The sequence below is a fragment of the Schistocerca nitens genome, chromosome 3 (assembly GCF_023898315.1).
Source record: "Schistocerca nitens isolate TAMUIC-IGC-003100 chromosome 3, iqSchNite1.1, whole genome shotgun sequence".
In the NCBI taxonomy this organism is placed as follows: domain Eukaryota; kingdom Metazoa; phylum Arthropoda; class Insecta; order Orthoptera; family Acrididae; genus Schistocerca; species Schistocerca nitens.
Window position 1 is genome coordinate 892669031 of NC_064616.1, and position 19476 is coordinate 892688506.

At 38.6% G+C, this 19476-nt stretch overlaps 1 protein-coding gene across 2 annotated transcripts in view; it reads right to left on the bottom strand.

Annotated features, from left to right (window-relative positions):
- Window positions 1-19476, bottom strand: part of LOC126248950 (uncharacterized) — a 226615-nt gene that overhangs the window by 110397 nt on the left and 96742 nt on the right. For both annotated transcript variants that reach the window (XM_049950482.1, XM_049950481.1), the window contains exon 4: window positions 11398-11467. In XM_049950482.1, the coding sequence (XP_049806439.1) occupies window positions 11398-11467 (70 nt within the window). The remainder of the gene's footprint in view (window positions 1-11397; window positions 11468-19476) is intronic.

Below are 19476 nucleotides of genomic sequence, written 5' to 3' on the forward strand. Positions count from 1 at the left end.
TCTCCACAATATCCTTTCTTCCAGGAGTGCTAGTACTGCAAGGTTTGCAGAAGAGCTTCTGTGAAGTTTGGAAGGTAGGATACGAGGTACTGGCAGAATTGGAGCTGTGACGGCGGGTCGCGGGTCATGCTTGGGTAGATCAGATGGTAGAGCACTTGCCTGTGAAAGGCAAAGGTCGTGAGTTCGAGTCTCGGTCTGGCACACAGTTTTAATCTGCCAGGAAGTTTTATTCTGTCTACTGCTTCACAGTGTATTTATTCCACAATGAAATTTCTAGTAAATAATCCACAGCAGTTCAAGACAAAAGATTACAGAGTGTATGTGCAGGGGAAAAAAAAAAAGAAAAAAGAAAAAAAAGCCCAAACTTTTTCTGGATTTCCCGGTTAAAAATACACTTTACCCTGACTGAAAATACTCAGCTTTTGAAGCACTGAAATAAAGATTGAGGCAAACTTTTGTCAGCCAATCATAAGCTCATGTCACGTGATTTCGCCAGCCAATAACAGCAGATATTTAGAGCATATGACATGTATACAGGCAGCCAACAGCAACATCACTGTTAAGTGTCGTGAACACAGAAACAGAAATAGTTTATGGTTTAAATTAATACTCACACAGTATAACAACAAGAAAAGCTAAGCTTTCACACATCATATAGTCAAAAAATTTTTGCTGATTTTTTCCAAGATTGTGGTTAGGGAGGATCCTGAGAGTACCAGCTTAAATTGCAGCAGCTGAATATTTCTGACAAGCACAATTATAAATTTCACTGCTGTTCACTGAACATTTTGTGGGTTACTTGGCTGAATACATTACATCGAGCATTTCGAATTTTACATAATAAAGTCAATTATGTGTGAAATTAATCAAGAATTCACTTCACACTTCTTTTGAAGGATAATTATACTTTTTGCCATCATTACTGCACAATTTTTGTAATCTGTGAAAGAACTAAAATGAATGTGAAAAGCTAACCTTGAAACTTTGTCTTTTTTAGCGCATGCTACCTTTTTAAGATATATCAAACACAAATGTGCCAGTAAAATTTTATGTAAGGGCATAAAGGCTGGTCTTCAGAGGCCAAAATTTTTCTAAGTGGTTGGACCTCAGTGTTAAGTTTTGAATGAGAGACTAACAACCCATGTTTCAAGAAATTCATAGCACATTCTCACTCGTAACATAATTCATCTTGTGAGTAAGGAAGATTATTTTGAAAGTAATGCTTCTGAAACTGCCATTCACACTATTTTCCTGCAGTCTGTTAGAAATGTAAATGGTTGTGAACTCATGCTCATAGAAAAGAGGCAGTCAAAATTAAAAATTTAGTTCCATGAAAAACAATGAAAAATTTCTGGAATTCTAAAAAATTTCCGAGATTTTTCCAGATTTCCTGGGGTGCATACACACTGAGCAATACCAGAAGGAAATGAATTTCATTACTCCACATTAAGATTGTTTTTAGCACAAAAAAGGGTGCACAATGCTGCAACTAAAATTTCTGATAACTTACTCAGTGATATAAAATGCCCAACAGACACCAAAGCAAAATTTGAAAACAAACTGAAACAGTTCTTCCTCCTATTCCTAGAAGAACTCAAATTGAAATCATTTTGTTCCATTTTGATGGGCATATATGAATTATGAGCTAACTTTAAACTGATTGTGAATTGCACTCTGGAGAAGTATATACTGAGTAGGTGAGTTAAACACAGGAAAGATCCTCCGTGATTCAATAACAAAATTCAGAAAAATCATGATGAAGCAGAGAATGTTGCACTATCAGTTCAAAAAAGACTGCGGAATGCCCACAGGGAACAGTTAGTAGAAATTCGAGTACCTAAAAAAAAAAAATGCTGAAAAACAAATCAATTTCCACTATCATTCCCTAGTGAAAAATCTTGCCAAAAACCGAAGAAAATTCTGGTGTTACTTAAAATTATTAAGCAGGGTGAAGGCTTCTATCTAGGCCCTTGTTAACCAGTCTGGTGGGGCAATAGAAGGCAGCAAAAAGAAAGCGGAAGTTTTAAATTTTGCATTTAAGAAATCATTCACACAGAAGGATCATACAAACATACCGTCGCTTGACCATCACATGGACTCCTCTATGAAGAACATAGTAATAGGCATCCCTGGTGTAGAGAAGCAACTGTAAGAGTTGAAAACAAATAAGTTGCTGAGTCCAGATGGAATCCTAGTTCAGTTTCACAGTGAGTACTCAAGAGCACTGGCCCCTTACTTAGCTGGCATTTATCCCAAAATTCTCACCCATTAGAAAGTCTGAAGCATTTGCAAAGAGCACAGGTGACTCCTGCATATCTGCAGACTGTTAACAAGCTCCGAGCACACGGAATAGGTTTCCAAATGTGCAAGTGGCTTGAAGACTTCTTAAGTCATCAAATGTTGCTCTCGATGGCAAGTGTTCATCAGAGACAGGGGTATCATCAGGAGTGTCCCAAAGAAGATTGATAGAACTGCTCTTGTTCTGCATATACATAGATAATCTGATGACATGGGAAACTATCACCAATGAGTCATTGTAGAAGGATACACACCAATGAGTCATTGTAGAAGGATGCAGAATTTCTATTTTGTGTGATGAATAGCAGTTTGCTCAAAATGTGGGAAAAATGTAAGTTAACGCAGATGAGTACAAACAAAAATCTTGTAATGTTCAAATACAGAATTCATGTCGATTAAATATCTAGGCACAAAGTTACAAACCAATATGAAATGTAATGAGAACATAAGGACAGTGGAGGGAATGTGAATGGTCAACTTTGGTTTACTAGAACAATTTTGGGAAAATTTAACTCATCTATAAAGGAGACCACACTAGTGTGACACATTCTTGAGTACTGCTTGTGTGTTTGGGATCCCACCAGGTCAGATTAAAGGCAGACATCTAAAGAATTCAGAAGCCTGTTGCTAGATTTGTTACTGGTATGTTTGATCACCACATGAGGATTATGGAAAAGCTTCATTAAGTTACATGGGAATCCCTGGTGGGAATATGATTGTCTTTTTATTGATTGGCGACTCCACGTTGTCTTGTGCACAACGACCAGATAACAGGTATACTTGAAAAAAGAGACAGCATTGGTCGTATATTTTTTACTATTGCAAAATCGATTTTCTGTCACTGAGTGACCATCTTCAGTGCTATATTGTATAACTTAAATTGGGATGCACTGTTGTCACTAAGCTTACGGCGATCACATCTGTTTGCGAAACACTGTTGAGAAAATTTTGAAAACGCATTTGCAGACGACTGCAGAATAATCCTACTGCCACCAACGTACATTTCACTTAAGGACCACAAGACACGGTAAGAGAAATCAGTGCTTGTACAGAGGGACATAGACTGTTGTTTTACCCTCACTCCATTTGTAAGTGAAACAGGAAAGGAAAGGAAAAGTATGGTACACCATAGAGCTGGGTTGCGGAGTATGAATGTAGATGTGTGATGGTTACATAGGAGGTTTCTGGCTGTGTATTGCAGGAAACTAGCAACTATCAGTCCTTAGCAACATGACCTTTAATAACATATCTTGAACTAAAATGCAATTCTCACTAACCAAGTGTTACATACTGTGTTGCTGCTACAAGTACTGCTGCAAATAACAACAACAAAAATTTCAAACAAAAAGTGGCATAGTTGTAAACATTACATTTCCCCAAGAAGTTTCACTTGAATTGCTATAGCTATCCAATATAGATTTTCCATACTCTCCCTCTGTTGCTCTAAGAGGTGGCAGATACTGTGAAAATTCATTGTACCATCTTTGTCAAAATCCAAGATAATGCTACACCTCCACATATGACTTCATAAGCAAAGTCGCATCAAAGAAAATGGATAAATAAAAGTTCTGAGGAACAGTAAAGAGTAGAATCTCATACATACATACTGTGTTAAACTGGCACAGAGAAAATGTACAAGAGATAACGGAGGTGAACAGATGTAAACAGACGTATGCTGCTTTCAATACCCAATAACTGAAGTAAAGTAAAGTAAATGTGTGCACCTTGCCACAGTACTCTCTCAACAGCATACTCTTCCTAACTCAGAATATGATGTTCCACTTAGGGATTTGATGTGTATTCAATTTTTTGTATGGATGCAGCACTGTACCAACCCAGTAATCAATCAATATGTAACATACTTATGAAAATAACTTTATTGGAAACAAATACACATTGTTTTCAGTACAGTAAAATTATAAATTATTGCAGGCACTGGTGACTTGTTCTGGGTCATTTGCTTATTTACAATAAAGCAATGTATGAATAATGAAATTGTGTCTGTGTTAAGTATTGAAGGAAGCAGATGAAATTCAAGTAATGTGTCACCAAGTACAAAAGACATGGTGATAGGCAAAATTGTGAAATAAACAAGCAAGATTACACACAGTGAGGTGACAAAAGTCATGGGATAGTGATATCAACATATACAGATGGTGTACACAAGGTATAAAAGGGCAGTGCATTGGCAGAGCTGTCACTTGTACTTATGTGATTCATGCGAAAAGGTTTTTTTTACATGATAATAGCCATACGACAAGACTTAACAGACTTTAAACGTGGAATGGTAGTTGGGGCTAGACACATGGGACAATCCATTTAGAAAATCGTTAGGTAATTCACTATTCCGAGATCCACAGCGAAAAGAGTTTGCCAAGACAAGAATACCAAATTTCAGGCATTACCTCTCACCATGGACAACAAAGCAGTGGCAGCAGAATTTGCAAAGAGTTGTCAGTATTAACAGAGAAGCAACACTGGATGAAATATCCACGGAAATCGATGTTGGACGTATGACAAATGTATCCGTTATGACAGTGTGGCAAAATTTGGCGTTAATTGGTCAGGGCAGCAGAGATTGATGCAAGTGTCTTTGCTAATAGCACGAAATCCCCTGCCGCACCTTTCCTGGGCTTGTGACCATATTGGCTGGCCCTTGGAAGACTGGAAAACCGTGACCTGGTCAGGTAAGTCTCAATTTCAGTTGGTAACAGGTAACAGTATGGTTCAAGTGTGGCACAGAGCTCATGAAGCCATGGACCCAAGTTGTCAACAAAGCACTGTGCAAGCTGGTGGTGGCTCCACAGTGCTGTGGGTTGTGTTTACATGGAATGGACTGGGCCCTTTGGTCCAACTGAACTGATCATTGACTGGAAATAGTTATGTTCAGATGCTTGGAGATCATTTGCAGCCATTCATGTACTTCAGTCACAAACAACAATGAAATTTTAAGGGCAAAAGTGCACCATCGTCAGGCCATAATTTTTCATAGGTTTGAAGAACATTCTGGACAATTTAAGCAAACGATTTGGCCACCCAGATCACCTGACGTGAATCCCATCAAACGTTTATGGGACATAATCAAGAGGGCAGTACATGCACAAAATCCTTGATATTTTCATAATTATGGACGGCTATAGAGGCAGTATGGCTCAATATTTCTGCAGCGGACTTTCAACAACTTGTTGAGTCATGTCATGTCGAGTTGCTGCAGTACACTGGGCAAAAGGATGTCTGACACAATATTAGGAGGTATCCTCTGACTGTTGTCACCTCGGTTCATTTCTGTGCAAGAAATAGCAATAGATGCAGGCTTCACATGCAAAAAAAATGTGACTCTGTGACACAGGACTCAGTCAAAATCAACCAATGAACTGACAGGGAAAATTAGTTACTATTTGATATCCCGTCATCAGTGAAATCTTCTGATATATGGGAAGTGCAAAAAGCAACTGCCTCCAGCTTTCGATTAAATCAATTCCACCATTGTACAGAAATGATATTACGAAACTGGAAAGTCCAAAAAAAGAGTCCAGAGGCTGAGGGAGAAGGGGATGGACAACACTGTCAGATCTTATTCCCAATTCACTTTACTTCATGTATAAAGTGAAACCATTAAGGTAACATCTATGCTCCACGGTTGTCATGTTTACAAACTCCACTGAACTAGAGTGCACGCAAATGACCACTACTAAACTGGCTGAACACGTGAATGAAGGAAGATGAACTATCCCCCTTGACGAAATCCGGTGGCCAGCTGTTAAGCATGTTCAACAGCATAATGTAAAAGAGCTGAGTGCCTGCTATACATCAAGGACGATTTGGATCCTCCCACCCAGCACTAGTTTCTTTTAACTACAAAGGTAGATACATACTCTCAGCCTGTCACTCCACTGGACCTAACCTCCATTAACAGCACCCTCTTTTTCACCATTGCTTATTATCTATAGTTTTATCCCCCATTTTTTCCTTTTCTTATTGTTTTCCCTTTTCTTCCTATTATTTTAATTTAATAATTCTTTCAATGTTTCTTTTTCTTCCTCTTTTAACCTACCTCTACTACTCACTCTGTTCATGCTACCCTCTCTGACCTAAACAATGCTTACCAATGTATGTAACACCTGATTTTTTTTGATGCGTCTGTCTCCACCTCTGACTACTCCTGTATTTGTCTGAGTTACCTGCTTCCCCTGTCAACCCTTCCCCTACCAAGTCCTGTTTCGTTTCCTCTTGAAAGTTAGTATTCTTATCTTGTACTTAACATTTTTCTATTACAAATACTAGGAATTTTGCCTCCTGAAAATAAGAGTTGGCCAGTCATTCTGTCTCCTTGTAATTAAAAAAAAAAAAAAATTGTGAAATAGATATCTGGAGACATACTTCATATGGACTGGCAAGCAAATATCACAGTCTGAAATCATAAAGAGCACCAAATCCTGCACATAATAAATACAGAAGGAAGAAATTTGCAGATGACAGAATGGAAATCTCACATCAGTAACCTGAAGTAGATTAGAAACTTAAAACAGAAACCAGTACCATGGTGAATGATGTCATAAGGATAATGAAACAACTAGTAACTCATGAATCCCAGTAATGGTAGTATTGCAGCAGTACTGTTAAAGGCCATGTTGTTGGCAACAGAAACATTATTATGACAATGAATTTATCTTTATCCTCATTCCAGAGCAAAGAGATTTGAAGGACTGTTGAAACAATTCTATAGCGTATGTAAAATTCTCCTGAAAATCATTACCCAATGTTTGAGGACCATGACTGCAAGAAACGCCAGAGAACAGCCTAGACATTGCCAAGTACTAAGAACAAGAGACCAAATTTTATGCATTCAAGGAATAACAAGAGAAACACAGAAAAATAAATAAAAAAAATCTGATGTGTTTCAATAATTATCTAAGGGGTACATGGAAAGTACCTCAGACATACCCAGGGAAATAATGGGGAGTTCCCACGGTCTGCAGTTTCGATTACTGAAGCATTGATGTAAGGCTGATTAGAATGAGAAACACACAATGGCACTCCTCAGTGCTGACAATAACCATAATTTCTGTAATTCTTCAGGCTCTGTTGACATGCTGAATAATTGGGAACTCTGCTGGATGTTTCTTGTTGCGGACGGAACACCTGATGTGGTGTGGATCAGTTATGGAACGCCCAGCAAGAAACAGAAGTGGAGTCTGAGGAAACAGGCATGTGACAGAGTACCAGACATTACCCATCGGCTTTGTCACATCTCAGATAATGAACATGACCCCCAGAGGACAGCCTGGCTGAGCCCTGCGTGGATGGCAGTTGGAACACCGGTGACCAGAGAGGACTATTGGAGCCGTGCCTGGCGGGTGCGGACTGTGGACGGAACACTCAATGCAGTTCACACCGATTATGGAGCACCCAGCACCATTCAGGCACAAATACTGGACTCGACCCATCCGAGGACAATTCCCAGCTAGCACTTGAAGAAGACAGCAAGTTACACCATTGAAATATCATGCGAGAACTACACGAACATCCAGCAGAGATCCCGATTATTCAACATGTCACCATAATTTTTATTAATACTGAGATAATGTTATTGGGGAAAGGGAGCCTATCTATCATTTGCGAGAAGTTTAACACTGTGAGATGTACTTATTCAAGGCATGACAGATTTCCAGTTGATCTCGGACCACAGGTAAAGGAATAAAACTAGCCCTAGAAAGACTGTGTATGAAATATGACAATATAGATTTTACCAACACTGAGAATCAAGTTTTATCTGCAGATGTCACAAGAATTCTTAGTGAGAGCAATTCCCTCCTGTACAAAAATATCTGTGCACAAACCAGCAACTCATGACGAAGTTCAAGATACATCTAATTTATATTCACATTCCACAAAACTGATCTTGGATGACTTCAATCAGCACAGCTTTTCTTGGGGCTGTATGGAGACAGAGAAATGGAGAGAACGTAAAATGCTTTACTGCACTGTCAGGTCTTAAACTACTTCACAACCAAAAATGGTCTCCATTCTGAAATACCACTATTTACAGACAAGGATAAAACCCACACCATGTTTTCTGTCAATGACCACATATTACAAGCGAAAAAGAACATTGCAGAGCCACTGCCACAAACCCAACAAAGAACCATCAACTGCATCACAGAAGCAATCATTAAACTTTAAACTGTCCTTTTCAAAACATGGATCAACTTCAAGTAAGTACAGTGGGACAATTATGTCGAGGATTCTGACAAGAAAATAGGAAACTTCAGTTTACCTTGGGAAAAATCTGAAGACTTTGTTGAAATGGGGAAGATAATTCGATGCAGACATATCCAAAGGAGTAGCACAGCAAACTATATACTAACCTTGACAAAGACTCCAAGTACATACTCAAAAAATATAAACGTCTCTCTCAAACAGATCCCTTCTTGGAAGGTGGAGTACAGGTAGGAGAAAAAGTCCTGCAAGTCGTATGATTTGTAGGGGGGAGAGAGATGGTGCAAACTTTTGTTAGAGCTTTCAGCCAAGACAAAACAGCCATAAACCTGAAGGAGACTTAAGAACCTTAACAAAGATTCTAATGTTAGCCCTATGCAACAAATCAGAGTTTCTTATGACTAAGTAGCTCATCAGCTGTTGCTTCTGTTGTCATCATTGTAGTCTTCAGTCTGAAGACTGCTTTGATTCGGCCCTCCACACTACTCTATCCGGTGCAAGTCTCATCTCTGCATAGCTACTGAAACTTCACCAATTTTAACCTGTTTAATGTATTCAAGCCTTGGTCTCCCTCCACAATTTTTATCGCCCCCCCCCCCACCCCCAAATACCAAATTGATGAATCCTTGATGCTTGAGGATGTGTCCTATCCATAGATTTCTTAAATAGTGAAGGTAAAGGTTGGCACAGGAAAGATAAAACACAATATCTTTCACTGACCATAAAAATAATCCCCTAAATTCTAAGGCCCATGTCCTTCACTATTAGCTTCATAATAAAATTTGAGCTGCAGATGTACAGCATGGCTTTATTGCCTACATAATGTAGGGAATCTTGACAAAATGCATTCTCATCAGACACGACACATTGTAACTTGCAAACACACGCTAGTTCTAATCGAAGTGATGTTTCTTTTTAGGAACGAATCATTTTTGCATTCATACCATTCCTAACAGCTTCATAATGCCGGCAATTTTCAACCTATGTGGGATTGAGATTAGCCCAGTGTGTTGAAATTTTGTCTGTTTCATATTGGTCCCTCATCCTTTTTAGAACAGTTATATGGTTAACACACGTTTCAGAAGAGATCCTATCAGCCATAAGCAGTCCATCAACTATGACACAGCTCTCACCTCCACATCCAAACTGGCAGGTCTTTCAGGCTGTGGCTTACCAGGCTTACCACATGGGATAGTGTTTTGGGAAGCTAACGGATGCCAATTCTAGCATTTTTCACACACTATTTTTATCAGAGGTAAGGTCGCAACAACACTGTCTGAAAATTACAATACATGCAAAGTTTCAAAGTGATCAATGTCTCAGTCACACATTTCTCAAAGTGTAATTTACATGTCACATTAAACTAGTTTACATTGCATTTTTTGCAGTTACTGTGTTTGGAGACCAGTCACCAGCTTGCAGTGCATTTGGATTAATCTTCTCTACTTACCACTGACATGAAAGCACCATTATGGTTTGAGACGGGGAAAAGGATTCTAGCAAATAGATCTGAGAAAATATCCAAAAGCCCTACTTTGTCTAACTAGTGCTTGCAATACATCAGTGGGGAAGATCAACAAGAAATATTAATGTACACAGTGTTTCAGAAAGATTAACTTGACTATATCTTCTACATGAACAAAGATCAAAATATTTCCACTTGTGCATAACATTATTAATATACTTGGTGGTGGTGGTGGTGGTGGTGGTGGTGGTAGTAGTAGTAGTAGTAGCAGCAGCAGCAGCAGGAGCGGGAGTAGTAAGTTGCTAGTTCATGTGGATGTCATTAGAGGACATCCTGGTGCAACTAGCTTGACCTTTCTTTATCCATACTCATACCCGGACGTGTTGGAGATCTGGCTTTTTCCACAACTGAGAGAACATCCCAGAAATTCTGAACAGAATGGAGCACCACCACATTGGTATCTGCACTGTAGGACCATTTATTAACAACGATCTGCCTCAATGATGGATCAGCCACATCAGGTGGATGGACTCCACATTGGCACCTTTGGCCACCAAGGTCACTTGATCTCTCTCTCTCTGTGTGTGTGTGTGTGTGTGTGTGTGTGTGTGTGTGTGTGTGTGTGTTGTGGGGGGGGGGGGGGGGGGGAATTAGGAAGGGGGTTTCAGAGACTGTGTCTATGTGCCTCTCCCTACATAACTTTGAGTGAACTGTTACATCCCAAAGCAATAGCACTGACTGCACCAACTCCAGACGTGCTCACAAACATACGGGACAAATCTGACTATCGTCTGGATATTGAACATTTGTGAAAGTTAAATGAAAACGTTGATCCTAAACATAATTACAAAAAGTATCCCAACATTGTATGTAAAAGGTTTACCTTTGTAAAATCTGTTGGTTCTTCTGGAGAGGTGGAGGGGGATTTTGTTGCCCTATGTTCAAGTTAAAATCTATACCAAGTTACCACCTTCACTCAAATAGTCTTGTGAAATAAAATGAATCATTTGAAACACCTAGTATTTATCACCTTGAAAAAAACAAAAAAAGTGTATTTCGTGTGTGTGCGTGTGTGTGCGTGTGTGTGTCCATTCAACAGTGAGCATGCATATCCTATATTTACAGTTACAAAATTACAATGACTATTAATGCCATTACACTGAAGACTATTGAAGAATATTATGTTACATTGCACACACCACACAACTTTTATTTCTCAACGGGAGAAGTAAATACCATTCATTGCATTTCTTCAATTTTTTTCTCCACACGGTGTGCCTCTTGTTATGCAAAATAGTGATATGCAGCATTGTAATTAATATTGTTATTGTTACTTTTACACAATAGGCAAGAAAGGCTTTAAATAATGGCCACCAAGTATAGTTATGAGTTTTATGAACAGAAAAGGTTCTTACAGAAATGGTTTCCAGGTCCTGCATAGTGATGTCCCTTATAGGCTGCAAACAGCCCAGGATTGATTCCAATCTGTACCAATGGAAAAGAGTTGATATAATGTGCTGAATGTGTAAATAAAGAAGAAAGTCCTACTGATATACACTGCAGGAAGATTACTCAGCAGAACATCATCTTTCGTAAACTACAGAACAAAAAGGAAGCTTGTATGTCAGGAAAAAAAGACATTTAACAAACATATTTACACATGAATTCATATTGACATACATATTATGTGAAACAAAATAACTTATATCAGAGTTCAGACTCAACTCTGTTACTTCCCATGTTTCATAAAGAGCTGAATTAAATTAATCTTTCAATCACCTTAAAAAACAGAACAGTGATAAGCCATTTACTAACAAACACAATTTAAAATGTCCAGCAATAGATATCATGCATTGCAACACATATTCAGTATTTAACAGAAACACACAAAAAAATCTTTAATGTTACCACAGAAACTATGCTGTTATATTCTCATAGCTGCCTCAAGTCATCTAACGCACATTAAAATGTGACTACTGTTATTACCAAAAAGATTTGTTTTGGTGCAAGCTGAAGCTACAGGTGGGTAGTTATTCAATATATGAATGGAACAATAACTAAATATCAGTGGTGTATTTAAATATATCAAATGTGTTTTTTTAAGAAAAAATGTGTAAAGCTTTTGTACAAAGTTATAGTGTAACTGCTGACTGTCCATGTGCTACACAATATTTTATACACGTGATAATCTTTTACATTGTTTCAGCACTGCCAATATTTTTATCTTAATGTTTTATAGAAGTTAAACTTTAAAACAAGCCATCATACACCATGGCAGACAGGAGAAGTTGAAAAAAAAAACTGTATATAATTTAAATCAGTAAACTGTCTGCATGCCCGAGCTGTGAAAACTGGAGCCTTTAATTTTTTACTTTTTCAAAAAATGCTATTTATTTGTTTTGTATAATATAGGAGAAAGCTCATAAAAAATTGAGAATTTTCTGATTATCAATGCCCATTACATAAAAAGAGTAACAAGCTTTAACAATCTTTTTGTGAGCAATGCTGATCTTCAAAATGATCAAATTTTTACTACCTTATAACAACCTGCAGTACATCAAGTGGGGAGGGGGGGCATGGGATAGAATAATAAATTTTCACTTACCTTATAACTGATGCTACAATGTGCAGGAAACAGCTTTAATAATCAGCGTCTCACATTAACGCACTTTTGAATGGCAATGCAATGACACACAAAGCAAAAATAATAAGCAGAAACCAAATATTCCGAGACATGCAAAAAATTGAGAGAGAGAGAGAGAGAGAGAGAGAGAGAGAGAGAGAGAGAGAGAGAGGGGGGGGGAAGAAAGGGGGGGTGGGAGGGAGGGAGGGGGAGGGGGAGGGGGAGGGGGAGAGGGAGAGAGAGAGAGAGAGAGAGAGAGAGAGAGAAAGATGCCCATATAAGTGGAATTCACATTATAATTTTCAGGGTGTAAGGGGAAGACTGCATGGACCAGAGAAACAACTCCATGTGATGCACATTATTCATTAGAGGGTGTGTCATCCTTTCTGATGTAGTACTTCTATGCAACCACTCTGTGTGACAACACTGCAGAATATCCAAGACATTAGGTAGGGAATTTCAAATATTACAAGAATAATTTACTCATCTGTGAGAGATTCCATATTTCTTATGGAACAATGTACAAAACTGTACATGGAGATCTGAAGTGTAAAAATGTGAGTGATGTGAAGAGGAAAAATAAGCACAACAGCTAAACAATGGTGGCACATCTTAACCACTTATGCATCACGTTACAAGCGCCCATGATTTTCTGGAAGGGATCATGACAGGTGGTGGACCCTGTGACTACCATACACATCATTAACATGTTTTCAAGTGTGGAAAGGTGGGGAAAAAACTGATGAAACCAATATTTCAAGCACAGTTACAGTATCCTAGCCCACCTGGCTAACCACACGGTCTAATGCGCTGCTTCCCGAGCGGGAAGGCATGCTGGTCCCTAGCACGAATCTGCCCAGCGGATTGGTGTAGAGGTCCGGTGTGCCGACCAGCCTGTGGATAGTTTTTAACGGTGGTTTTCCATCTAACTCATCGAATGCAGGCTGTTTCCGCTTATTCTGCCTCAGTACACTGTGTCGGCAATTGCTGCGCAAACACTGTCTCCACATATGGGTACATCATAATTACTCTACCAGGCAAACATCTGAGGTTACACTTGTCTGGTATGAGACATTCCCAGGGGGGCCCATGGGGGGGGGGGGGGGCGAACTGCACAATAACCCTGGGTTTGGTGAGGGGCGGCAATGGGGTGGGTATACTGCTGTGGCCTGTTATGGGGTTGTGAACCACTGAGGGCTACAATGTGATGAAGCCTCTCCATCATTTCTAGGTCACCGGTTTAATACACACACAACACATACAGTAGCCTCCTCCTGAGTCTGCTGTGCTGGAAAGTAGAGCCAGGAGGAGGCCACTATAACAATGACTGAAAGATCAGTTTCATCAATGACAGTTTCTTCTTACTTTATGATATGGTACTGTACCCAGAAAGCTTATGGTAACTGACTCTCACCACACAAACCCATGCACTTACAGAGTGACCTCTTAGTGGTGCTTCATACAAGGAGGACAAATGTCGACATCAAAACTATGGACACTACCATTGGACTGTGTGTTCTAATTAGTCAGACTCTACGTATAGCTCTAGCAGTGTTATACAGAAAATAAGGCATATGAGGAAACAACTTGATGACACATGCAAGAGAGAAATAACAGTCCATCTAACAACTGTGGATTTGGACACTGATGATCTATGTCAGAAGACAGTTGAAGAATTAGCTTGAAAATTCTACGTAAGGTAATGGTTCAAAATTAAGAAATGTATATCTTGCTCAACCCATGCAAGTTTTCAGTGTGTTTCCGAAGTAATCAACCACACAGCCAGAGAATGACGACATGCCTTGACCACTTTAGTATTACATTACATTACAGAAAGATTTTTTAGTCCTGTCACTTATGTTTGGTAAAATTTAATGCAGTAATTCTATACTTCCTGCATACTTAACTTATTGTCCAACCTAAAGATATTTACTCTTAATCTTTAGTAAAACTTTAATTCATAATTATGAACCTTGAGCATGAAGATAGTCTTTTGTAAACTTAAGACCTGATTTGTTTAATAATGAATTGTTTTGTATTTGGTTTATATGAAACACATAAATGTCTTCAAAATCAGCTGGAATAATACCTCATTTATAAATGTCTACAAGGGACTAAAGAATGACAACTACTGTAAAATAACAGCACTGTCACTGTACTATGTTAAAATTCATATAACACCGGTTATCATAAATCTGAAACTGACTTTAATGTTCAAGGAATGCATGCAGAAACCAAATCGACTTTATACTGGTAGAAGAAAGATACAGGAATGGAATCAAGAAGGTGCACACATTACCAGGTGCAGATATTAATAGCGACCACAACTTACTTATGGCAAAAATAGAAATAAGAATGAAAAACCTGAAGAAGTTGACCATGGTGAAGAAGTGAGATCTAAAGAAGATAAGATCCAACAAAGAAAAATTAAAGAAATGCTATCACTTGAGTTTCTAAACATATTACGAGACAAAGAACCACCTGATAATGTCATTGAGTACTGGATATGCTGAAAGAAGGAATTATTAAAGCAGGACAGCAGAATATAGGATTTGTAAATCGGAAAAAAGACATGGGTCACAGAAGAAATGATTTCCAAGATGGAGAGAAGAAAATTTAAAAACAAGAACACTGAAGATGCAAGGAAGATGTACTGATGGTTAAATAATGAACTGCAAAGAGAAACAGCAGGCTTGGAAAAAATGGCTAAAAGAGGAATGTTATGCAACTGAAGAACTGGACAGGAAGGGAAGATATGACTTACTATACAACAGAGTGAAGATTATGACATGGGATAAAAACAGAGCAGGAAGTGCTACTATGGAAATTTTGAGTAAAGACAAAGAGGTAGTGTACAATGATCGTGACGATGTCCTCCAGAGATGGGAAGAATATCTAAAAGAGCTATATTACACAGATCGCAAACCAGAAACTCTGGAACTTGAATCATTCAACAGTGTAAGTGATGACGAGAAAGGACTAACCATCATAATGGAAGAAGTAAAGTCTGCCATAGCTGCAATGAAAAATGGCAAAGCAGTAGTAGGTACTGATACAATACTGGGAAAAATATTAAAATACTTGAACCAAGATGGAATAAGAGAAATATTGAGGTTATGTAATGAAATATAGGACAGTGGTGAATGGCCCGAGGACTTTCTGATAACAGTAATGATTCCATTACAAAAAAAAAAAAAACAATGAGCCAAGAAATGAAGTGAGCACAGGACAATCAGCCTCATTTCACACGCAGCCAAAGCAATAAGCAATGCTAAGAATAATTAATATGAGACTTGAAAAAGTAATTGAGGAGAACCTTGGCGAGGAGCAGTTTGGCTTTAGATGGAATATGAGCACTAGAGATGCAATAGGGCTCCTATGAATCTTCGGAGAAAGGTTTATTGAAAAAGGAATAGACCTCTATATGTGCTTCATCAATCTAGAAAACACATTTGACAATGAGGCTTGGGACAAGCTGGCGACTATAATGAGAGAGAAGAGAGTGGACTGGAAAACCAGAAGACTTGTACACTCATTATATCTGAATCAAAAAGCCTCAGTTAAAGTGAGAGGAGAAAGCACAAACTGGATCGGACTAGGAAAAGGAGTGAGACAAGGATGCTGTCTATCACCTACCCTTTTCAACCTCTACTTGGAAAATATTATTGACCAATGCTCATTACATGACAAAGGAGTAGAAATTGGAGGAAGAAGTGTAGGGTGTTTGAGGTTTGCTAATGACACGGTCCTTCTAGCCACAGGGGAAAAAGAATTACAGGGTTTAGTGGACACCATTGAAGCTAACTGAAAAAATTATGGAATGAAAATTAACACAAAGAAAACAAAAGTATTGGCATTAGGAGGAAATAAAGAAATAAAAATTATGCTGAATGGAGAAATATTAGGACAGGTGCAAAATTTTAAGTATCTTGGAAGCAGGACAGTCACCAACTGGAAGTGCAGCACAGAAATTAAAACAAGGATAGCAATGGCAAAAAGAGGTATTTTATAAGAAAAGGAGAATTTTATGCAGCAGTCTTGACAGAGAACTGAGGAAAAGACTCAAAATGTTTTGTATGGAGTGTTCTTCTGTATGGTGCTGAAACATTGACTTTAAGGAAGAGAGACAGAGAAAGGCTGGAGGCTTTTGGTATGTGGACATGGCGGAGGATGGAAAGAATAAGTTGGATGGACAGAGTAAAAATGAAGAGGTACTGAGAAGAGTGGGAGAGAAAAGACAATTAATTACTAGATGTAATAAAAATAAGCAAAAGAAATTGGATTGGGCATATATTAAGAAAGGATTATGGACTGATAAAAACAGTTTTAGAAGGTTATGTAGACAGGAAAAGGGAGTGAGGAAGGAAGAGATTTCAGATACTGGATGACATGATGGATAGTACAACATACAGCAGCCTTAAGAAGGAAGTAATGTATTGCAAAAAATGGAGAGGCAAAGGACCTGCTAATATAGCAGAAAACTACTGATGATGATGAATATATTTTATTTTGATGTGTTAATGCCTCATATGTGGATATCTGAGCAGATGAAACTTTCACATAACAATAATAACAATACTGTCAAACAGTAATACATAACATGGAGATACACCCCTCAACAATTTCTAAGAAACAACAGACACTCGCTATAGAACATCTGACCAATGATAGTAAAAGGAAATGTAGAGAGCGGGACATGACAACTGAAGCAAAGCCTGTGCACAGATGCTCTGTATGCATTCAACAGCTCATGCAGTACTGTCTCTGATGAAGGTTGTTGTAGAACCAATTTGTGCAGCATTCCATGTGGTATGGAAATGTGTATGCAAGACATAATTTGAGTGCTTACTATTGTGGGTGAGCAGTTGATCACCCAAGGCCAATTCTTATAGGTAAGGTTTTATTTTTCTTGCCAACAGGAACAGCATTTTTATGCTTACACTGCTCAACATGCTGAACAAGGAATGCTCGCCAATGAAGCACAGTGATGACAAATGAGCAGTTGGATGGCTCGAAGGCAGTCTAAGTGTCACTACTGTGGCCACAGTAATGAATGTGTCCAGACGTGTCATCTCGTGATTAAAAAAGACTGCTGAAGGTGGAAATGTTATGCAAAAGCATGCAGGTGGTTGCAGATAGACAACCGCACCACAAGAGGATTGATACCTAGCCCTAGTGGTGATAAAGAACAGACATCTCACTCTCAGCAGTGTGCTGCAGACCTTGCAACTGCTTTCAGTACATGTCTCCATCAGAAACATTGTGTGACAGTTAAATCATGCTGGTTTGTCTGCTCAGAAGCCAGTTAAATGAATCCCACTTCAGCCAAGTCATCGTCGAGAACAAGTTTGTTGGTGTAGGAAGCATGTTGGCTGGGGTCAACAACAGTGATGCAAAGTGACATTCTCCAATGAATCCCGTTTCAATGTAGCAAGTGATTGTGGCCACCAGTTAGTGTGGGGAGTGAGGGGAACAGGTTACACACTACAGAATGTTGATGAACGTAATTGGTACGACCTAGGCATTATGGTATGGGCAGGCATTATGTACAATGACCGAACACTACTGTACATCTTTGTGCAAGGTACCGTTACAACACAATAGCATTTCAGGGAGTTTAATCTGTATCATATCTGTCTCTTCAGGGTTACAGTAAGCCCCAACTTTCTGTCTATGGGCGACAATGCCCGCTCACCCAGGACCGCTGAGGTGTTGGACACATTGGAAAGTGAAGACATTGAACGTATAGAATGGCCTTCACACTCCATGAACCTAAACCCTATAAAGAATGCCTAGGATGTTCTTGGTAGATTTGTTTCCCAATGAATACCCCTTTCCCAAACCGTGCAAGAACTGAAAACCACACTGAGAGAGGACTGGAACAATGTCCCCCAAAGCTTGCTTAACAGCTTGTTAGCCAGCATAAATAACAGGTGTTAAATGTGCATTAATGCCCAAGAGGGCATATTCCTTACTGAAAGTCCAATATTGAACTTTATGTTGGCCTGACCTGTGTCAAACATGAACATTATAAATATTTGTTGTTATACTGTACCGTTTTTCATTATAAATATACTACTCCACCTCTATTACATATGCTACTATGTTTCATGTCCATCATTACCTGTGATTATTTCTGTCCAACAATGTATCTGTTCCTTAGTAACTGTCAAGCAGTGTTATTTATGGAACATGGAAATTGAGTAAATATCTAATACAGAAGCTGCAAATATTTGACTGCTCCATGAACATGTGAAGTAATTGTGAAGTCTCCATTCATTCAAAGATTGGATAATTAGTCTGGTAGATGCTCCAACATGTATCATGATCGCTAACTGTGTGTCAATGGATATCAAACCATATGGGCCATTGAAGAAATACTTTCAGTCTGACACAGACTGCATACATTACATAAAGGTGGCTATACACTCTGCTAAAACAGTTCTACCAACAGAGTATTTCATAAACTCCTGTTCCAATGGCAGAATGTGTTGAGAAATACTCGTGGAGATGAGGGATCAGTGTGTATGTTATTGTTTCTTCCAATGCATTAAAGAAATAAAGAATGTGTAACGTTGCCACATCCCTGCACATTATTTTGTACTTTTTTTCAGCCTTAACACAGTTAAGGGAAAACAAAAATTATCATAACTAATATACAAAGAACACAAGCACGACAGGAAACATATATTTTAATTCAGATTTTGAAACTAAGCAAGGATGGAGAAGGGAAATAATATGCAATGAAAGCATTTTTTGAAGTATTAGTATTCATGTACTAATTCAGAATCAATGGAATGGCATGCATATATTAAGAATGTTATTAGGTGCCCTTATAGAAAGACATTAACAATTATTGGGACACATGTTT